Here is a 23,378-nt window from a genome sequence, read left to right as displayed (position 1 = left end):
GAATAGGTCATTTTAAATGCAACGCTTCTACCAGTTCAGCGAACATCAGCAAACATCAGCAGTGTGTTACAAGCTACAGGTCCACCTGCTGGATTTCACAGGGAGAGAAGAAAGAGAGCCAGCTTCACTCAGAGATGGAGAAGGATAAGAAAGAAAGTCAGAGTTAGGTTACATCAAGTGTAGCAGAGATGCATTTGCATTTAAGCTGATGAAGATTAGATTCATGCACTGAATTCCAACTTTATACCAACTGTGTTCTGTCTGGTATAAAGTCAGGATAAACAGTTTAGTGTCAGTGTAAGGGACGGACATCTGCCACAGTGAAACTGCTGACATCTTGTTGAATTCAGTTGTTGTTTCACTGCATCTAATTACATTTACTAAAATTTGAATTTAAATTTGAATAATATGTACTAATATTATGATATTATTATATTAATATCGGTTCAGTTACCTTTGTATGAAAGTTGTTAGTAGAACTTCAAAGAGCTACTTTCTTACTGTGAGTACATTTCAGAGCCTGTACTTTGACACTTTTACTTGAGTAAAAAAGTTGAACATCAATGAAAATGATATTTTTTAGATGGCGAAAGGCTAACAGCATTGTTTTGGAGTAAATGTCACACACTAAAGATGTCAAATCACCTTCTACAGAGAACGACACATGTACTGAAGCAGAAACTGGAGCTGTTTGGAGACGTTTGGGATGCTTTTGTAGTGTAACAGTTCTCTTTTTGAGTGTTTCTGGCATGAATTTGAACACTTTGTGCATTTTCTCTCCATGAAGAAAATGAAAGGGGTTTGCTTGTGCTTTTTTATTTATGTGTTTATCCTTAAATTAATGTTTAGAATGAAATCAAAAAAACAAACAACAGCAAAAGCATTGTTTCATCTGGGAGTTGCTGCTGTGACACTGAGACACCAGAGGGCAGCAACAACAGGGAGATGGATTTTCCCTGCAACCACACATGCTGTTTTTTATTGACAGGAAATGACACAAAAAAGTTTTGATGACATGCACAGACCCACATCGTCATAAACAGCCTCTCAATGCCATGACTGAATATCACGGCTCTTACATTTATAACACCAGAACACGTGATTCATGCATCGTTCTGTTTTAAATTTACTCTTCTCGGTAAATTAGGCAAAAGTCTAAAGACCAGACAAGATATATCCTTAAGATATAAAAGTTAACAAATTTTAGGTGTGAAAAACAAAATCAGAACCCTTTATATAATATCAGTAACTATAAATGTGTCCTACATGTTGCTTTTAAATGCACTTCACTATGGAACTAACAAGACTGACAGATTTAGAAGCACAAAGATCATCGTTGCCTTGCTGAAGCAGAAATTTTGGTTGATGTGACTGGAAGCTGAACAATGTGAAGGGAAATCCCACAGAGTGCACTTCTGTGTGTTCCTGCATGCATGTGGGTGCACACAGGGGGAGCTTAAGATCCTAATCCGTTTGATATCAAGGCCATATGGACCCCCTCTGCTCTACCGCTCTAACTGTACCTCTCTCGCTGAGCTGTATTTGTGTGTGTGTGCATGTGCATGCGTGCACTGACTGTCGGGTCAGTTTAGTGCGAGATCACAGCCCTGAGACAGATTTATGGGATTATCTCAGTGCTGCTGAGGAATGTCAGTACTAAAGACGGCCAATTAGGAAAAAAAAAAAAAAAGATTTAAGGGCATAAACTAAATTTCTTTTTAAAATCAAACTCATTTCTCAGTTTTTGGAAGCACTCAACTTCCTCTAAATCTGCTAACTTGATCTAATTTAATATGAATTGAAAGGCGATGCCATAGAAGAAATAAGGTCGAGCCTGCAACATGAGCTCACCTCATCGTAGAAGTCAGGGCTCTGATTGTGGTGCAGGACGGCTGCGTAGGTGCTGCTGGTGAAGAGTGAATCTCCCGGCTTGCCGTAGATGCACTGAAAGGCAAAGAGGCACATTGGTTATTGGACTCCTTTGATTTTACGGGCACAGTGATGAGTAAGCGCTCAGGAAGCTGTGGTTACTGCCATAATTTGTACAAAAGGCGAGGGAGTGAGCAAGCCTGTATGGATCATGCATTACACTTTGAATCAGCAATGATTTAAACATAGCCTGAGAGAAACTACAAAGGACGACCTAAGATCGCAAAATGTTTGGGCTCTGACTAGACAGATGCCACAGCGCAAACCTTGCACAAAACTCACGGACTTATTTTATGTGAGCAGCAGAGCCCTTCCTCCAGGACATGATGACACAAACAAGTCAATTCAATTCAATAAATGACAACAAGAGTTGTCTCGAGGGCTGCTTCATATTGTCAGGTAAAGACCCTACAACAATAGAGGGTCTTTTATTGGGTTCTCTAATAATAGAGATCCCACCCCGTTTCCATGAGCAAGCATTTGGTAACAGTGGGAAGGAAAAACTCCCCGTTAACAGGAAGAACCCTTTGGCAGGACCAGGCTAAGGTTAAGTTGACTTTTGACCTCTGATGATCACTTTTGAGGAGGAGTCAGTGCAAGAACTCTGTGGGAAAAATTAAAAAATCGCAACAAGCTCAAGGTTGACCAGGTCAGGATGTTTCTAATGAGGGGTGACAAAGGGGAGGGAAAAAATTCCAACCTCTTGTGATGGCTTCATACTGTAATTAGGATGCTAACTATTGTTGTCATCTCTAATGAGCATGAATGTGCAGTGCTAGCCAACAGGACGGACAGAGCTACAGGAGCCAAATGCCTGAAAGCCTCCGCAGGAGACGAGCCCAGAGGATGGGAGAGGCTTCGTGAGAGAGGACAGGGTTCACAAATGCCAGAACAATCTGGAAACAAGCTGTAGGTGGAGCAGGAAAGAGGCGGGGGAAAAGATCTGAGATTCAGGAGTGCAGGTGGTGCATGGTTTGATGTGTACCTTTAGAGCCCTCACTGCAGAGGCAAAGAGGCTGATGGGAGTTACGATTGTCTGAGTCAGGATGGGGGCCGAAGGAGGTCTGGAGGAGCTGCTTCTGATATTATCTATCACAAAGGCTGGCATGTTAGCACATGAACTGTACCACACATGACTTAAAGTGTCGGCCACTGGTGCAAAAATGAGAGCACTCCAACCATGAACTCAAGGATTGAGGAGCAACTGGTCTCTCAACGATGAAATGGAAATGAATGCACTTTAAATTCCCGTCCTCTGAGAATTCCATCCTCTTCAGCCCTCACATTCCGACTCCATAAGGCTTTGAATGAATTTCCTCTCAGTCCGGCTGTGTCTTATGTAAACCCCAGGACCTTACTGAGCTTCCGCTAACTCTGATTAAATCTCCCGAGAGGTGTGCCGCCTGCTCCTGTTTGTAAACAGCTTTCTGCCTCACAGTACTTTGAGCGTTGTCTGGAACGCAGTCTGACCCACGTCTGGGTCAATCTGTGTGTTTTCTAGCTGCGGTGTAATATGTCTGACTGCCCGCTGATTGAAAATTCTCAATGTTTTCGTGGTTAAACTCAGAATTTCTGTTTCTCTCCCTCAAGAAACGTGAAAAGAAAAACAATCTGCAGCGCTTTGATGACTATTTCCGACCACAAATATTTGAAATGTGTGGCCAGAGAGAAAAAGAGTGACCATTCATTATCTTCTGTTGCCAGCTATAATAACTGGTTGCTGCGAGAGCTTCCCTTCTCCTCCTGGGCCCCTCAGCTGCAATCTCAAGTCCACTTTGTAAAAAGCAATAAAAGGAAAAGTTTATCATATCTGAGGCCCCTGTCACTGATCGAATCTCTCCCAGGACATTCCACTGCAGTGTTATTGTTTCTCAAACAATAATCCGGGCTTCTGGTGCGCCTCTTCAACAATCTTCACTTTTTTTGTATTGGTCTTCCTCTATTTGTTTCCTTGTGTCCTTTTTATCGTTATGTTGACTGTAGCATTTCAAAACCTTTCCTATGTTCTTCTCTCCATTAGCTTTGCTGAGCTATGTAGAGAGCCAGGATATCACCCTAAGCCTGTCTTTTGACAAAACTATGAGACACAGATGTGAGTCACTCTCTCTTCCATACATTATTCCTTGTCTATAAACTCTCCTTTTCAAGCTCTAGAAGTAATAAGGCAAAAACAGATATTCCATATAAGACAAGAAAAATGATGTACAGAATAATGTCAAAAAAAAGCTTCAGGGTCTGTAAAACTGAAGCCGATGCATTCTTTCTGGCAGCCAGCAGAGGGGCGATTCCTGGCTGCAAAGAAGTGTATATTAGGGTGGGTTTAGATTATCGATTTTCTGATTAAAATCGATTTTAGCTTGAATAACACGATATCGATTCATTAAAATCCTGAATCGATTTTTAAATAAAAATTTATTTTGCCCAAAACGACAGAATCTCAGGTTAAACCTCACAAAATTTCGACAACCACCAAACACCAAATGAGAGCAGGTACACGGATTCTGCACAACACATCAGAATCAGTGAGATGTCAGGTTTCTCACCCGACGGCACGTACGCAGAGATGCCATCGGGGCTAAAAGCCAAAAGCTCACAGATTCTGATGCGTTGGCGGGTCCGTGCTTTGTGTTTACGTCCTTTTTTTGCACTAGACTCTGAAGCTGCAGTTTTGTCTGTCTCCAAACAAAATTGACTGAACCAGCAGCAAAAGAAGATCCAAACTACGCTTCACATTTCGCTTCTCATAAACATCCTCATGAATTCCCTCTTACTTTTGCTGCTTTGCTTCCACCACGATATAATGAAACTTCCTGCACAACTCTCTCTCTCTCTCTCTGTACTTTAAGAACACTTTCGCATCTAAAAATCTCTGTTTTCTGCATCATTCGCTTGCTTATTACGCACCAGTCTACCGTTATGTACAGCGCTGTCGGCCACTTAATTTAACTGACTTCTGACAACAAAGCCTCATTTCTGCTGTTCACTGAAGAAAATTAAACTTCTTAAAATGATGCCAAATTGCAAAACACTTAGCTGTGCCTCTAATAAAACCTCTGTAACTCTTTAACCTCTGTAACAGGCCAGGAAAATCTCTGACATGTTTTTCTGTGTTTTGTCCTCAGCTACTTTGACATAAAGGCATCTGCTGTGATGCTCACACCTTTGATAAAGTCTCACAAGTGTCAGCTTTCTTTTTATAGACATAAAAATATGGATATGTACTGATAAATGATCAGAATTATAATATTTCTGACAGTCTGAGGCAAAATTTCCCCGATTCAAATCGAATCTGATCACATTGAATCGGGACCTTGTGAATCTGAATCAAAATAAGTGACGATACCGAGCCCTAGTGCATATAAACGTCTCTGAAAAAACGGACCTCCGTTGATCTTTGAGCTCACAAACAACTTTCCTGATGAGTTTATGGTCTCAGCCGCTAGCTTGAAATCTTATTTCATACAGCACAATGTTCATTTTGTAAACAACAGTCTCCACAAAGGTAAAAAAGATGGCAAAACAGGGTTTGAATTAGAGTGGGCCTACCTTGTAAGTAATTCACTTCAGTTTTGTTTATATACAACAACAAATCACAAGAAAAGTTGCCTCAAAGCATTCTGTATTATAAAGACGCTTCAATGAAAGAGTGAAACCCCCAACAATCAAACGACCCCCCCGTGAGTGAGCGTTTGGCAAAAGTGGGAACAAAAACTCCAGTTTAACAGGAAGAAACTTCCAGCAGAACCAGTCTCAGGGAGGGGCAGCTATCTGCCGTGACCCCAGCTGACCCTATTAGGCTTATAAATTATTAGTGTGCAGCGTCCTTTCATTCATCCACAAGATATGCAAATTACTCATCACATCCAGTTTTACAACAGCCAGGTGGCAACTGTAACAACACTCTGAGGCTTCACAGCAGCTCTTTGCTAGCAACGGCTGACGTCACAGTGGCTGCTTCTCTGTCCTATATATGGCTGCCAGCGGTGATTTAATGTTGCACTTGGTTAATGCATTTCTGACCATCTGCTATATATAACAGAAACAGTGGGAACAGCAAGGTCATATAGGTGCAGTACTTCTCAAACACACTGGACAGATTGCATGAACATGTAGCGATGAGTCCGCTCCAACCCCCAGCCACTGCTACACATCTGGTTATAAATTCATACATCAATATATCATGTCAATGATAGTCTGAAGACAATCACAGTTTATTGGTAAACCTGAAAAATGTTTGACCTTTACCATAACAGCATCTAGAAAAAGTCACATGTTGCAGTACACACTGACCTTTAGAGGAGCAGCACCTTCCTCATCAGAATCTCGGAACTGGATGCAGATGGCAATGTTTCTAGCCTGCAACGGAGGAAAGGTGACATTAGTCAGCCAAGCAGACGATCGGTAAGAACGACTGTGTCTCTGAGCTCAGTCAGTCACGCACGCTTCGTTCTCAGTATGCACCAGTAACACACAAACGGGCAATATTTAAAATGTACCAGCACCATCACCCATCACATCTTTTTCATCCTAACTCACGCACCTTAGTGAAGGTCTTCTGGTTGTCATATTTGAGCTGCAGGGGGTAGACATACAGCTGGTTCTTGTAAGTGGTGAAGGGGTAGTTGTACTTGGCTTCCTCGGGGAGGAATTCCTCGATCTCCACCGACACCCGCTCACAGCCGTCCTCGAAGGGCTTGACGGGAATGTAAGAGGACGTCACCGTGTCTGGGGCACAGAGCACACGTCGAGTCAGAGGACCAAACCTCCACTGCTGTGTCCCTGCCTCTCGTGTCATGTCAGTTAACGTCATTTCTGAGCTACAAAACAAACCCTTCACTGTGCAAACCCAGACATGAAACCTGACGCTGCCTACACGCCGTGTCACATGCTCTCTGTGGGAATCATTGCATCTGATAATACGGATGATCTAAAAATTTAACTTCTCAAAAGTTCTCAGATTTAACAAAATTTTAATTCAGGAATATTTGATTCTGTTGTTCTTCAAAGAACATGCTAACAAGGCTTTTACAAGGCAGCATCCAGCATGCTAATAGCCCAGTCTGATCGCTCTTAGTGGAAATCTGAAGGAACAGAGTGTCTGCTCCAACCTGTGCTTGTGCGATTTTTGCTTTAGCGTCCCACCCTGCGGCTGTTTCAGCAGATCTACGGAGACTGACGTACACACTGGCTTAATAGTTCAGGCTTTATGGATCAGAAAGTGGCTAAATAATCATTTATGTCTCTTATTGAACATCACTGGGATATACTAGGCTGATCAGAGGCAGTGACCACTGCCTATCTGCAGGCTACATTCATTCAGGAATGGAGATCATTTCCTCAACATCAGACCCAGACACTCGACAGACAGGTAGCTGCTTGCATCCCGCGCAGAGATGGCCAATGTAAAATCATTTAATGGAATTGTTGGGTTTTATGCAGTGAACACCACAAATCTGCTTACTTGAGAAATCAGGCGGGACACACTCGATGGTGACGTTCAGCTGTCCAGGGATGATCTGAAGTTTGCTTTTCTCTGGTCTGACAGGGAAAAGGAGATTCAGTACAAGATCAGTGTCCTTTTAAGGGTTAAGTGTGCTTTAGATGTGATGACCTCCTTAATGACAATCCTGGGTGAGTAGTACTTCCTCTTAGGCAATGGCATGTGAAATATAGACCTAAAGGCATAAGTGTACCCCTGGATGACGGTTTTGTGCCACAGTAACTAAGCGCTAGCTTAAATAGCAGAGGAGTGGTGTTGACTCACTTCCTGATGTCGGCCAGCAGCTTGATGAGGTCATCGGTCGAGATTTTGCTGCTGTCTTGGCGATAGAGAGGAGAAAACTTCCCATCCATATCCAGGCTGCCCTGAGCGTCTTTGAACACCTGCCTGCAACCACAACACACATGGTTCATTACAGTTCTCGCCTCATATGTGCAACCAAATACCAACATTTCAGTATAAAGTATAAAGTATGAAGTATAAAGGAATGTTTTGCTTTCACTGTTTAAAAACACTTGTTTTCTTCATGTGTTCTATTAAAGAGTTACTTGCTCCTGTACACAGACTCCCCTGCTTCCCTGTGTTTCTATATTTTTGTTGCTGTTGTTCTTCTTCCAGATTATAGTTTAGAACAGTTGTATGAAAGGGGCTTTTTGTCTTTGTGTGATCTCTACTGGATATTTGGATATATGTCAGCGGGTTCTAACATTTTTGAATGACGCCTGAAGTCCCTTAATCATTTTTCACACCATTTAGAAAAAGGTGTGACTTCTGTGCTGGCCTGGAGTATTTTTATAGCTCACAGCATTACCAGTTACATGTGAAAGCCTCCACTAGGCCTGGAGGCTTGGGGTGTGGATGAGGGTGGAGATGGGGGTGGGGATGAGGGTGGAGATGGGGGTGGGGATGAGGGTGGAGATGGGGGTGGGGCGTGAGGCTTGTAAAATCTGTCACAGATTCTAATTTCACGTCAAGACCGGACAGTTCCTGGAAGTTTTCTGTGCTGCTTTTCATTAGCTGCACTTCCAACAGCAGCTAATAAAAAGCAGAACTGTCTGCTCTTCATTATGAATGTTGAATTCCATAACTGGGATAACGTAATATAATGTTTATCAATATAATCCAGATCAAACTAGATCAGCAAGCAAGTAAATGTTCTTTTACACGAACTTTATTTAACCTCAAAGTTGAGAAATTCCTAAACTTTTGGGGTCCAAAAAGTAAATATTATCTTATTTTCTCCCTCTATGACAAATAGATGAGGCTTTACACCTAATTGTATGATGTTATTATGCTCATGCCTTTGCACATGTTCACATGAGATCACTCCGAGTTGAATCAAAACAGATTATTTACAAGATTATGAGGTTTGACTCATGAATTATTTCTGTCTTACTTGGCAGCCCAAGCAAACGGCATCCTGTACTGGCCCAAGCGTTGGCACGTCTGCTTGGCAGCTTTGAGCACCTTCTGAGCAGTCTGAGGAGACACAGGAAAGACATCATCAAGTCAACACCGGAGCGGTTTCCACCGTCTCCTCCACGAGGTCAAAATCAATGGCAGCGTACCTTAGTGATGTCAGAGGTTTTCATGTATGGCTCAGCACAGTGGGTGATGCCATTCTGTAACACCTTCTCCACACGGGCCACCAGGAAGATATCTGCATGGGGGTTAGTCACTGAAAAGATACCCTGCAAAAGAGAGGGAGAAATGAAGCAATCAAGACATGTGGTTGGGATTTGATTTGGCAGCTTTCGAGGGTCTTTTCTTAGAACGCTCTTCCGAGAAATCTGCTACTGTGAATGGAGAGGAGAGATGCCGAGTTCTATGGAGAGAAACTCTGACTACAGACGTGGCCAAAGTTTCAAATGATACGCCAACCTATCAGACTGCTCAACACGTTCTCACTCCCAAAGTCTGTTCACGGCTCTGTATGATCTCAGTGAAAACAGATATCCCTAACGTGGTCATGCCAGGAACACAGTTGTGGGCACAGAAGCTTGAACGGTTGCTGACTTCCTGTTTGGAAGGGTCATCCAATCAAGTGGTGTGTGTGAGAGAGGTAAAAGGAATTTAAAAGTGTGGAATAAAGCGCTGTATGAATGTGTGATAGTGTAAAAGTCACTCTTAAATTCATCACCTGCTTCTGTGTGAGATCGATTCAGGGGAAATGGTTGATGCTAAAGCTGTACAGGAAAACCACATGGTGCTCACACGTCTATTTAAGGGCCGATGAGATGCGTCTGCATTTAAGCTTCCAAGTTCAAGTAAAGCAAACAAAGGCGACAGTAACTACAATCAGACTAAGCTATGCTGCTCGCACTGGTATGACTAATAAAAACTTCAATAGAAATTTCTGGAAATAGAAAAAAAGCATAAGTGACAAAACTGAATGACAGTACCAAGGAAGCAGCTGATTCAGATGCAGACATAACAATCTGGACATTACTAACACTTATCTTTAAGGAGGCTAGCATGCTGCCAGTCACAGACACACACACAGAGCAGGGTTACTCTCCAGGCCATAAGCCTATCCATCCTCTGTCCTCATTCACAGCCCTTAAAACCACACACAGCTGCTTTTGCTTTCAGTTTTTGACGTTATTTGCTCCTCACCGCTCATCGTCGACCAGTTCTTACAGTGTGGTTAAAAAAAAGCTTGTAACTGCTCCATTTGGGCATTAAACTTTCCTCATAGTTCATAAACAGTGTCACATCCTTTTTGTGCAAAGATAAACCATCTCACTGCTGAAAATGCTGAAACTCAAATGGGTAAGATTTGTGACTTGCGTAATAAAGAGGGTCCAGAGGTTGTGGCGTCCTCCTGAGAGCTACTGCAGAGATGAGAGGTGAAGCCTGTGTCCTTGGAACACACCCAATGCACCTAAATTAAACTGCGGTCTGCAGACCTATAATAGCACACTAATCACAGAGGCAGGAGCCGCTCTGTTTGTATGCATATATTTGTGTGTACATGTGTGTTCTGCTGGTGCTGCACAGATGTTTCTGGCAGAGAAGTCCAAAAATGAAACTTTTTCATGCCTGTAGCTTTAAGGCGGCCCTGCTGCTGGTTTGCTGGCTGCAGAAATCCTGCGTTTGTCACTCTCTGCCCTGATTCATCCCCTCGTCTCTGAGCTTTTTCCTGCTTTTTGCTGCGCTGTTCATCAACTCGTTTCTCCCGTCATGGAAATGGAAAGTGAGCTTGTTTTATAACCGCTGCTGGTTTATACCAGGCACCGGCCTTGTTTAGTGACTTCATCGCTGCAACGGGCCAAGCGGCAAGAGGTAAAGAACAGGCCGTGTGTGCGCCGAACTCACAGCACCTGCAAATGTTTGCAGAAGGGCCTGAGCCAAGAGTAACGCTCACACATGCACATTATTTCTCCCCAAATAAACTCTAGACTTAAAATACTGCAAAACAAAGTGACAGGACATAAAGCTTACATCCCGAGGCCTGAGCTCACATCAGGAAGCAAAGTGATTCTGAAATCACTTGCAAATGTTCGCCGAATGAGCCGAACGGGATCCTTTCACAGTTCTTTAGGTCTGGTTGGGGACCAAAGGCTGGCTTGTGACACACTCAGCATGACAGTGGAGAAATGAATGAAAAAACAAAAAAGATCATGCACTGGCCAAAACAGCTAACTCACTGCACACACAGTGTCAGCAGTCCTGACTGAGGCCAGGACTGTGCTGGGCCAGCTGCAACCAATATGGCAAAGCTGAACCTATGTGACAGAACCAGATGAGAGCTCAACAGTGTGTAGACATTTTAAAGACTAAGCATGACAGAGGGCCGCCTCCAACCATCAACTTGGCTTAGAAAAGTGCAGAAAGTGATAAAAACAATGCAAGACAAATGATTTCTATAAATTCTAGCTCATAAAACCATCATTTTCTTGCGTTTGAGTCAGTCTCTCATTACTTTTTAGTTTCTGCATGCTTCTACCTGCTCTGTCGAAGGAGAGAGTTACTCAAAGACACGTTTTCCCTCTTCTCGTAAGAACGATCGACTCTTCGTGTTTCAACATGTTAGTTTTTTAGGGTTTTTTCAGCTTTCAGGGTTTTTTCATATATTTCCTGTTATGGATTTCACATAATGACATCGCCATCTTTATAAATAAGGACAGCAGCTTAAGTTCAGATTGTTTTACTCTTCGATCTGTGTGATGTCCTACGGTCATTAGGGAAGCCCCACCCAAATAAATTAACACTCCTTTTCAGTGTATTCTATATATAAGCTAACTGACCATAGGTCACGTAAAACCAGAAGCAGAGTTCAGTCTCAGTTTCACATCAACTAAACCTGTAACGCAGCAGGATGACAAACATGCTGGATCTCTTTTTAATAATCCAGCTCCAGCACCAAAGTTTTGCAAAGAGCACAAAATATTTTGTTTTCCACACAGCAAGATCTGTATGACCCAGTGTGACTCAGCTTTCACACCCAGGTCTGACTGTGTGACTCAGCTGCAGTCACTTTCTCTATCAGACACCTGTCGACATGCTATTATAGTTCCTACCTGAGTGGGGAAGCGCAGCAGAGCCTCTGACACCCTCTGAAGCAGCGGCAGGCCGTTTCCTTTCCCTGAGTCTCCGTTCACGAGGACTCCTCCCTGTCCCCCGTCCTTCACTCCACCACCACCGTCCGAGTCAGATGAAGGAGATGCTTGAGCGGAGGTGTCGGTGAGCATCTCCCTGACAGATGGTGGATTGAGCTCAACGTGGAAGTCGGCCGAGATTTTGCAGCTCTTGGAGACATCGAAGAGAGCGAGGCTGATGAAGAACGGTTCCACCTGCGAGTCAGGGGGACGGTTACAGGCTGCAGTCCAGCACGTACCTTTATTACTTTACAACATTTCACTTTAGGACAAAATCTCAGAAATCAGGTCATATGACTCTTTAGTTTTAGCATGAATTAAGCAATAATGCACACTCTTCCCACCAGTAATGCAGCCTGCTAACATCAGCTAGCAACCTTTTGCCCAAATATGGTCACTTCTGGGTCCAACCAACATGCAAAGTTTTACTAAATACAACATGAGAGTCGTATGTGTGAGCTCAAGAATATATTTATAATTATTATAATAGGATTCAATGGACAGGTTTAATCTGTTTAATCTGAAATAATCAAAATTCTAGATTCAGACAAAATATTTATGGATAAATGTCTAAAAATATTTGTATTCTCTCAGTGTGTCATCCTCAAGCACAAGCAAAAAGTTTTCTATTTTGGAAACCTGCAATTCCTGCACGATGGACAAAATCGCTCCATCCAGTGAACTTTAAAGCTGTCTGAGACCGCCGAGGGAAAGAAGGGATGGAAGAAGAGGAGGGAACGAGAGCGTGTGCTGCTTCCAAACCACAAATGAGTCAGATGATTTCTCCTGCCAGCCTTTCTAATGCATCAGCAAGCAGGAAAAGGAGGAGGGGGAGAAGTTGGTCTAGCTCTGTGTTTTATATCTAAAGCGATCTAAAGCCCTGACAAAGGCCGAGTTCACATATGCTCAAAAATGCTACCTCACGCTACTGAAAGCTCCTCATCCGGCACACATTAAACATTTCTGCATGACCCTCCATGCCTCAGGCTTAAATAAAGAAAGATTTGTTTTAGTGCTAATGCAACAATATCGAGTTGCGTTATCCTAGTTTGGCTACTTCCGTTGCTTCCAGCCAGACTGACATGAATTATGAAGGTGTATTATGTGGGGCAGCACTACAGAGGGAGAGGCTGGCGGAAAATCTGCAGTGTGAAGAGGAAAGCTATGTACTGCAGTTAAGAAATGTATCCTCAGGTTCAGGATGTAATTCACTGTCAAAGCCATAGATTTCAACCTGGCGACATACCTTTAGAAGGAGTAGTGATGTACTCTGTTGAACATAAGTCTTAATCTATAACGAGCCATTATGCTACCTCACAGTCTCAGCACGAAGAGATAATACCTGGTTTCAACTCTCTTCAGCTCTTGATGCTTTAAAGAGCAGGTAGATGGAGCGACTGTGCTCAAAGCCATCCTATTTAAAACTGCGGCCATGATTCATCTTTTTTTACACCTGTTTAATGTAACAGTAGCACAAGTAGCAAACCACAGAACAGCTGTGTTGTGGAACAAAGGTGATGACATACATTGGTAAGGACACCGTCGCCCTTCTCATTCACGCAGCCCTGCAGACTGAAGGTGAGGTCGTGGCAGCTGACCACTATACGTCGACCAAAACGCTCCTCGAAGGGCTTCACGTCTGGCTCGATCCCAGAGAAGTCCAGCCTCTGGATATCAGGGAGGAGGAGAGTGAGAAAGCAGGAGAGGGGAGAGAGTGATCCCGCGGAGAGGAGGGAGGATGAGCGTGAGGAGTTGGAAGGGGGAGGAGAGATCAAACAGGGTGAATCAATAGTGAAATAAATAAATCATAGGAAAGCTAAGCATTTTAAAGGAATAACCTTTTGTACCTGTGTCTCAGGATCCAGAGAGGAGAGCTTCAGCCTGCCTTCGTTCCTGTTCATCTTACTGAGCTGGTCTGTCTCCCTGGTGTACTGCAGACAGACAGCAGCGATGTAAGCGAGCTAAAAATCCATCAGGTGTTTCTTTCTTCTCTTTTTTTAACTGCAGAATTTTTTCCCCCATGAATTTATTTATCTATACAAACAAATGGTGTAAATTTGAAAACCTACATCGCCTCGTTCTCGAGGTATCGAGTTCACAAAGTTGCGCTGGAGTGATGACAACAATACCCCAATCACCCTTTCAGGCTGAGGGATAAACCACACAACAAAACAACATGAAGAAACTGTTTCCACAACAAACAGCATTCCCATCTGTTTCTGTTCGATCCACATCCCCGCCAAAACTCTAAATTAAAATATTCAATGCCTTCATGGGCCCTGGCCTCCTCAGGGCTCCCCGAGTTAGAGTTATCATAACGAACTGCTTAACACTTGAAGCAGACATAAACAGGAAGTTATCAACTGATGATATGTTTTAGAGATAAAAGACAAAGTCTGGCTTTTTTTTTTTACATAAATATCCAAAATATGTATATTACTCTCACATTTTAAGAAAAAAATCTGTAACTATCTCTGATACCTTTTGTGAACTCTTCTAACACATTAAACAGTAGCACTTCAGCCGCTGCGTTCCTTCTCTTTTATTTGCACACTTTATTGCAACAGATTTTTATAGCTTATTTGCATGGACTTCATTTATGAATGAGGCAGGAACTGCAGGTAGAAGAGCAGCCCTTACTGTAATGGTCTGGTACAGTGTACTCAGTGAGCTGCTTGTAAACTTACACAAACAGAAAAAGACAGGAAGGTTGATATGTAGTCAAGGGACAAAAGGGGGAAAACAAAGGGCGTCCAATGGAGCACAATCAAAGCCTCAGGTTTAGGTAAGAGCCCTCAGAGTCCATTTCTCTCCCCTCTCTTCCTCCTGTTCGCGCCTCTGTTCTCACTGTCTGCTCAGCCTGCAGACAAACTCGACCTTGTTTTTACGTGCACAGAGAAAAGCTTTGCTGCAGTGGCCCAAAGCAAACAGAGTGGAACAGCAGCAACAGAGGGCTTTGTTGCTGCTGTGTAGTTTGGGGTTTATAGACACATCAGAGCGGCTCTGTCTGAGCACCACAAATAAAAGAGATGCTGAACTTGTTCTGCTTCCGATTCATTTTTTAGATAATGTCTCATTAAAATCATCTCATATGCTTTCTTATTATGTCATTTACTAAAGCGCCACAGTGTGATTTAACAAACCACTGATCTGTATTCAGGATTATGCATCTGTAGCTGTAGCCCACAGGTGGCTGTGAGTCAGACTGTTCTCCTTTGATTTTTGCAGATATCTGCAGCATCACAAAGAACACATGCAAAAACGAGATGTACATTTAGTTGAATTTAATGCCTTAAAGTTTGCACACTTCTTTTTTTGTTGTTGTTTTATGTTATGCTAAAGGTTGATAGGGTGACAAACCCCCTTTAGTTTCTAATGGAGGACTTCACCCTTATATTTTAACACATGCACGGCTGTTTGCAGAGAGCAGCTCTGTGTAGAATTTGCTGATGGTTACTGAAAAGACCCGTCTGGGTCTGTGTTCATAAATTAGCGCGGTGTTAATAGCCACAGAACTTTCCACTCCCTTCAGCACATTTCTGCAGCTTCACACTAATTTGACCCACTTGGTAAGTCTGGCCCAACTAACGCAGCTTCATTAATCATCTATCATTCCTTCATACCTTGATGAGTTCAGTGTGCAAGCTCCTCCCCGAGTTCTCCAGCATGCTCTCGCCTTTACCTTGGCTGGCCGTGTCATCATCTGAGAGGAAAAGGACAATAACCAGACATCAGTACATGTAATCCACATGAATGCCTGTTCACCAAGAACCATGCACACTACAAGTCCCTATAAAGCTTCCCTCCCTTAATGCTAATACTTCTTTTGTTCTCCTCTTATCTAGTTTCCTCAGTTTTCTTTCTTTCCACACCATTCAGTAATATCAGAATCAGAATACTTTATTAATCCCTAAGGAAATTATATTATGCCAAGTTTTTGGCTAATAGCTCTTTTGATATCATCTTGGTTCAAAACTAGTATTTTATGCCTGTCATCGTGTTATCTTTGGCACTTCTCGTAGATTTAACAAAACAAATGGGAATACATTTGTTGTTTTTGCAACAAAGTGCCTAAAGATACAATTTTAAAATGTTTATTTCCCTCTGTCTGCTCTATGTAGACACATTTACTTATCCTAAGTGTCTTTTTTATGGTTGATCGATTCACACGTCCGTGTAAATGACTTAACAAAAAAAATACTCCTCTGACAATGTTCAGGATTGAGTCCAAGAAAGACTTTGAAGGACCTTCAGAAAGTCTTGAGAACCATTATTCAAGTCCACTTGAATAGAAGTGAGCGGTGGCTCAAGGTTGTTGCACTGTCCTGTATACACAAACTCCATTGTTCCTCAGTTAGCTGATATACTAGCATGTTATTGTCTCAGGGGCTACAGGTGAAGGAGTCCGCCTGCTAATTGCATATGTGTGACTGTAACGTGGAAACCAATGGAAAAAAACATGATAGGCCCGTGGTTAGAATCAGTGTTTAAAGTAAACTGACTATGAAACTATAGAAACCTTTAAATAAGACTATAAGTACTATGTTGACTGAAAGATAATGTGGACATGTAACTGCTCAAAGTTTGGTAGAACAGCTCACCAAGGACACAGTCCAGCGACTCAGCACCGTTCCTCCTGTCCTGGCCAGCCTCTGTGCTGCTCTGCAGAGCCTGTTTCAGTGTGGCCACCCATTCCTCCATCTCTGCCTCACTGTCTGCAGCCAGGAAGTGGCTATAGCGGTCTTGCATCTTAAGCTCAAAGCCATTCCGCCGCATCTTGGGACTCTGAAGAAGAAACATCATATTTGACTGATTTTTGACTAACAGGTGGAAACTGATGAGAATTACAGGATCTTTGGTACAACTAAATAAGCCGTTAAAAGCACAGCGTAGGGAATCAAATGTAATCAGAAGAATCTCAACTTAAATTCAGAAACAAACTGAGAGTCAATGCTATTCGGCCATGACCAAACAAAACCTGATTTCCATGCTAAACTCAAGCTTCCTCATTAAATCCGTGAGCCAGAATGAACTCCCTCACTCCCTCCATTCATATTCTGAGCGTGCTCATTAAACTGAAAGCTGTCAGCTCTGCCTGAGGAGCAATCAAGGTACTAGGCTGTGCCATGAGCCAGCAACAGCTCTTCATAATCTGCTAGAAGCTGACGTTTCTGCCCAAGTCACTGGAATGCAGCAGATCTGCCCAATTAAAGCAGCCAAAAGCCCCCAAGGGAAAGTAAGACACAGAAACACGCTGAATTTCACGAGGGTGGGAGCTCGTGCCAAGTTCTGAAACCTCGCAGAGAGCGCACGAGGGAAATAAACACAGTGAGTTTAATTAAGCACACCAACATGGTCACAACAGAGAAAACAGCTTTATCCACTGCTGCTGGGTTCTTAATTGTACTGAGTCTACCTGGATGACATCTATACAGGAGTCCAGGTAGATGGATCCTTTGGTTTCCTTGCAGTTTTTCTCATCCTTATAAGAGTTGAGGATGTAGGAGCCATCGGGGAGCTGAGACAAGTAGAAGTACCTCCTCTTGAACACCTGCAATCCAGAGCACATCTCATATGACTCATCTGACAACTCATGACAGCAAAAATATGACACTATGACATGTGACTTCAAGCTCATGTGCTGCCTTCCTAATGTAGTTAAAATTCCAGAATGAGGGCAAATACACTGGATACTGCAAGTTATACAGCTGTGTCTTTCAGCAACAGCCTTTTGTTGTTACTGTCCCAACTTTGGAGATGAGTTGCTGTTATCAAATTCCAAATTAGCAAATATTATTCTTAAAATGGTACAGTTTATCAGTTCCAACAGTTTATATACTTTCACTATCTGAGACCATATCCTCATTTAGGTTAGACAGCATTTCTAGTAGATAATGGCAGACAGCTTGTACACAAATTAAGGATGCGGTTTGGGGAAAGCCTCAGAGTATTTCTCATGTATTAATGAGAAGTGAATGAATTGAAAAAGAGAGGGAGGGGCACGAAAAAAGAGAACAAACAGGGGTTGTATGTAGAGAGAGAACTGGAAGGGGCATGCATTGAAGCGTGGTCCCAGTCCTTAAATTCATATAAATTATCTCCAACTCTGCGTTCCTTTGTTCATAAATGACAGATTCATGTGCAAATCATTACAGTCTGTTTTTATTTACATTTTACATACCACCCCAACATTTTCAGAGTTGGGTTTGTATGTTTCTCATGGCGCTACGTCTCATATGTTGCATGCTGAACTTATTTGCACGATCCTGGACATTCAAAACATTCTCAGTTCAATTCAGTTTAACTTTATCCATATAGCACTGGTTCACAGTAGCAGCAATTTCACTGGGAAAGTAAAATGATGTGGGCTGATTATTCAGGACTGTGAAAGTGAGGGTTTATGCTGGGTGGGACGGTGTTACAGGATAAAGTCACGTACATCGATGCAGCTTTAACGGTGTATCATTTTTCCAGCATTACAAATTGCAGCTGCAGCTACGCTCCTATTCTGACCTCTACATGTTTGTGTTGTTTCACTTGTTGCTGTTATGCTGTGATAACAGACAGGAGGTCTGGTGCTGACTCACCCTCATGGAGACAGACAGGCTGCTATTGATGTTGGCTTTCTGAAGCCAGCCCTGCTTCAAGATGCCTCCCCTCTGGGAGCACAGCGATGCCGAGTCCTGACACACAAACACAAACACTTGGCAATCAGCAAAGACGGATTTCATTACTGCGGTCAACTCACGTTAATATCGTTGTTTGTAGTATTTTCTGCCATGAAGAAACAATTATTTTTTCCTGTGGTTGTGAGAACTGTTTGTTAATTAGAGCAGAGCTGTATTAACTTTGTCAGTGAGAAAGCATGAACATAAATCAGTGTATGGGGAGAATTTCTTTGGGATCCCATGAAGCAGTTCATCATAATTCAGGCTTTGTCCTGTCAGTGTAACATCTCCATCTCAACTAGTAAATATCATGGGACTGTTCATCACCACCACAGAAAACAAATCTGTTAATGATCACGCTCATACACACAAACGCACACACACATAATGGTAATGCATCGGGCCACTCGAAGGAATACAACATGCAGAAATCATAACACAGAGCAAGAAGGGTTCTTGTACCTTCTCTGACACACAGCTCTCGTTGTCCTCCTGACAGCTGCGACTCAAGTCTATACCTGCTATTATCATCTACTGACTGAGTGCTATTAACCCATAAACTGGCAGGTCTGTAAAAAGGTGCTACTATTCTTATCATCTTATCAAAACATGGATGCACAAAGATGCAGAGATAAAATAATAGAAGCCTGAGCTGCCCTCCCTGTGCAGCCAGCAGAGCAGCAGCATTTACTTGCCTTCAGTTAAATTTCCTCTGTCTAAGTTTATCTGCATCCGGCCTGAGGGTAGCAGGGGGAGGAGGGTTGATGAGAGCTATTTATAGAAACTATAAGGGTTCTGGTTTCACTGGCCTGCAGTCAGTCTAAGAAGGGGTCGAACGACAAGCCGGAACATGCAAGACACGGGTAATACCTGCTTCGCTGAGCAGAAGGCTTTGAAATTCTAAGCAAGATTTATAGAAGAGCACTAAAAGCTGTGCACATGCACGCGACACAATGTGTCCATAAAGGGCCCAGTGAGTCAATAGCCTATCATTCCTCCTCCCTGTAGGGAACGACGTCTGTGATCTAACCACGCTCAGGCCGCTCTACTCACCTCGTCTTTGGCGTCTTCATCGATTTCAAACACATGAGCTGGCAGTTTGTCCGTCTTCAGGCCTTTGCTTTAAAAACACAAAACAGAGGGTGAACGGATGAAGCTGGCCTTCTCCCCCTCTGCTGACAGCTACGTCACATATCTGGGTTCTTTATGTCTTTCTTGTTTGTAACGCTAGATCAGATTACAGCCTCCTTCATGTATTTTTTATGTTCAAAAATACTTCTCAAAATTCATGGTTGCAGTGATAAAGTCATTTCCTCAGTAATATTTATCACCATGGAAATAAATTCTTTACATCTGGACTGCATCTGGACTGCACCTGCTGTGTGGAGGAACATCTGGCTGAACATCAGAGCTGCACTAACACATTGATCCAGCTGAGGAAATCCGCTGCATGTTACACATCTGGCTGTTTTACCTTATTTTAGCCTGTATGTTTTCCCATATATCCAAACTACATTTTCAGTTTATTCCACTCATTTCTGTCTCATGTTCCTTACCTCGGCAACATGCGGAAGTCTCCAGAATAAGCCTCGTATTTGTAGTTGATTACGTGCCAGTCAGTGTTGTACATCTTAATGCACTGCAGAACACAGAGAGCTGGATTAGCAGTGGATACGTTCAAATGGAAAAAGCGAGCCATACCAGCAAGCAGACCTTTTTTTAATGACTGTAAATCACGGAGGAGGATTTTGGGGTGACGAATCAACTTCGATCATTTTTCATGAACTCAAAATACAAGTCTGCAAAGCATCAGACACTTTTAAGTGGACTTTTTGTGTTTTTAATTCAGCATAGAACTGCAAGCAAAAAGTCTCCTGCAAGTCATCTGAATGGATCTTTGTTCAATAAATGCTGAGCAAGCCCAGGGTCTGTTTTAACTGCCCCTATGACAGTTGTTTCCGTGCTACATCGCAGTCATGACGGCTGGCAGATGAACACAGATTTAAAGCCTGGTAGAGCAGCAGTGTATGACTGCATCGTGCCAGAGAAGTCTGTTTTTCATTGCTAATACAATATTTCATCAGCGTAGCTCGTGTTTACGACTGGACGGTGAGTACTCCCGTTTCTTTATGAGCTCCCAAGGAACACGTCAGGGTCAGTATCATGCAGGCTGGTGTGAAATCATCAAGACACAGCCTGTTTTGTTGATCATTTTTACTCGTATTCTTTACTGAGCAGACTGTATTTAATGACTATATGATAATATAATGCAAAATAACTGTGGTACCTCTTTGGCAAACAGACTCCTAGCCTCCCGCTCGGCATTCTGGGGCACAGAGGGAACAACGGTCCTCCTCTGCCGGGAGATCTGAGACTCCTGTACGCATGCAAACACAAAATGAGCCACATGTGGATTCACATGCATGGTGCATGATGGAGATATTTCTCATAACATCAAAAACAGAAGACAAATATACAAAGAAACAAATTCTCTCAGTACGAAGGAGAAGAGTCGACACAAACAGATGCACCACTAGAACAAAACCACATGTGTCTGAAGCAACAGCAATAAATACCTGACTGGACCGTATGTGAGAGCTGGACTCAGCCGTGAATAACTGGGCCTAGTGTTTTGAGGATGTTCAGTGATTAATGATGGGAAAACGTCCTTTGGAAAGTAATAGTTCACAGCTCTTTGACTCGGACAGACTGAAAAAGCAGCTGATTTTGGCTGTTTACTGTGGAAATTTCAGCGCAGGTGCTTTGAGCGTAACATATTTGTAAAAGATCCATAAATCACAGGCCGTAGACGGAGCCAAAGACAGAGGCAACATATGTGACGGGTTAAGCCCTGCACTAGTTTATATTGCGAATGAGCACTTCCTTTAACTTTAACCTTCTGGGAGAATACTAGTGTAACTCTTGAAATAACAGGAATGACTTGAGATTCAAAAAATTTACTTTAAAAAGTAACTATGTTCAAATCGTTACTTTTTAAAGTGTTACAATGGTAATTAATGTCATATAGTCCTTGGATTTTTGCTATTTTAACGGTGTAACGTGGTTTTGGGGCCCAAAACAGGGTTCAAGTTTAGCTAGCAATGGGCCACCTGTGATAATAAGAAATAAACTGATAAGGATACTAAACTAAGAGCATAATAACAACTAAGCACCTGACAATATTGTAGATCTAAAGTTTATATTCCATGTAGCACAATAAACAGAACTGTTGCAGATTACAGAAGACATCTATACAAAATAACAGTTTACACCTGTTATAAAAAATAGCTGACACATGGTTATTCTGATGGCGTGGACTCACCGAGACATCATCCACAGGGCAGAGCAGCAGGTCTCTGTGGGGGTCACTGTGGATCTGAGCCTTTCTCTGAAACACCACAGCCTCATAGTCGAGCGGTTCAATGATCTTTGGCTGCTCCTGAAGGGGGAGGAAGGAAAGGACACCAACACATGTCATTTCAAATAAACTTTTTTTCTTTTTCTTTTCATTTTGATCTCATGCACCAATTATGTTTGTCTTTTCTGTGGTTCTGGTGGGCCCTGCACACCCCTGCTGTTTGAAAGCAGCTAATGAGTGTTCACCTCTGGAACTCCTCACCACCCATGCTTCAGCAGAGCCACAAGAGATTAAAGACACAACCACAAAGTTCAGAGGGCTGTCACAGTGCAGGAAAACAGCTGCTGGGAGAAATGTGGGCTGATGGGGGGGAAATAAAGCAAAAGATGACAAAAACGGAAGGAACTGAAGATAAAGTCTCAGGTAAGGACTGAAAGGGTAGCAAAGGCAACAACTTCATCGATTCATGAAGTCTGATAAAGCTTGACAGAGACATAATGAAACTAAAAAAAAGCAAGTTCAACCAAATACCACAACAAACTATCACGACTTCCTGTTTTAAGTTTCATAGAGAAGTAGATGACAACAAATGGGCCTTTCCACGGTGTCTTAAAGAGGCATGCAGCCTCTGTTCACTGTAGCTTTCCACAACTGGGTCAGAATGTGATCTCACATATAAATCTAGCCCACTTGGAAGGATTGAAAATTAATTCCAACAAAGTTCCATTTTAAGCTCAAGTTAAGCAGAGAGAAAAGTGATGAAAAGCTTAGCCCGACAAGGCTCTGGCTCAGCGACACCACGCTGCTTGGAGGCAATCAGACTGTATGGATTTGATCAGCGTCTGTGCCCCATTAGTGAGCCGCTGCTACATAGTCTGATACACGCTTAGTGGGCAGACGCAGTGAGGAATCTAAGGAGCCGAGGTTGTAAAGAGCTGACTGAGCTTTGCAGCTGGAAGAGACTGACTGAGCGATTTTCCACCTTGTACTCTGTCATATTTCCATTCATGTAGCTGAGATTAGAGCTTTGTGCTTCTATTGCAACAGAAAGGCAGTAGTTTGGCTCCTGCTTGCCCCCCTCTCTCTTCACTTTAGGTTAAGCCTATCATTAGGATTGTTTACCTGTGCAATTATTCCGGCTGGATCCAAGCTCTCACATAGGCCTTTTGGAAATATCCAGCTTTATGATCAAATATAGCATTCACCCCTTTGATTGCATGAAAAGAGCCTTAAAACATATTTTGCTCACTTTGAAAAAATATATATGTCTTCAGCAACATCTCATATATTGCTATACACTCCCTATTTAGGCTGTATTTTTA

The 23,378-nt window shown here is 42.7% G+C and overlaps 1 protein-coding gene across 3 annotated transcripts in view; it reads right to left on the bottom strand.

The window, feature by feature from the left end:
• The window catches only part of dock11 (dedicator of cytokinesis 11), an 81,855-nt gene that overhangs the window by 51,771 nt on the left and 6,706 nt on the right, over positions 1–23,378 (bottom strand). For all 3 annotated transcript variants that reach the window (XM_026160127.1, XM_026160136.1, XM_026160142.1), the window contains exons 2-19: positions 22,021–22,137; positions 20,986–21,075; positions 20,255–20,337; positions 19,752–19,818; positions 18,618–18,713; positions 17,447–17,581; positions 16,632–16,815; positions 15,654–15,733; positions 13,878–13,961; positions 13,557–13,697; positions 11,953–12,225; positions 8,998–9,120; positions 8,826–8,908; positions 7,694–7,816; positions 7,391–7,467; positions 6,470–6,654; positions 6,220–6,285; positions 1,852–1,944 (exon numbers count right to left, since the gene is read on the bottom strand). In XM_026160127.1, the coding sequence (XP_026015912.1) occupies positions 1,852–1,944; positions 6,220–6,285; positions 6,470–6,654; positions 7,391–7,467; positions 7,694–7,816; positions 8,826–8,908; positions 8,998–9,120; positions 11,953–12,225; positions 13,557–13,697; positions 13,878–13,961; positions 15,654–15,733; positions 16,632–16,815; positions 17,447–17,581; positions 18,618–18,713; positions 19,752–19,818; positions 20,255–20,337; positions 20,986–21,075; positions 22,021–22,137 (2,100 nt within the window). The remainder of the gene's footprint in view (positions 1–1,851; positions 1,945–6,219; positions 6,286–6,469; positions 6,655–7,390; positions 7,468–7,693; positions 7,817–8,825; positions 8,909–8,997; positions 9,121–11,952; positions 12,226–13,556; positions 13,698–13,877; positions 13,962–15,653; positions 15,734–16,631; positions 16,816–17,446; positions 17,582–18,617; positions 18,714–19,751; positions 19,819–20,254; positions 20,338–20,985; positions 21,076–22,020; positions 22,138–23,378) is intronic.

Source organism: Astatotilapia calliptera, chromosome 3 (assembly GCF_900246225.1).
Source record: "Astatotilapia calliptera chromosome 3, fAstCal1.2, whole genome shotgun sequence".
Classification (NCBI taxonomy): domain Eukaryota; kingdom Metazoa; phylum Chordata; class Actinopteri; order Cichliformes; family Cichlidae; genus Astatotilapia; species Astatotilapia calliptera.
The sequence above is the reverse complement of the archived record's forward strand: the minus strand, read 5'-3'. Positions and strand labels throughout refer to the sequence as shown.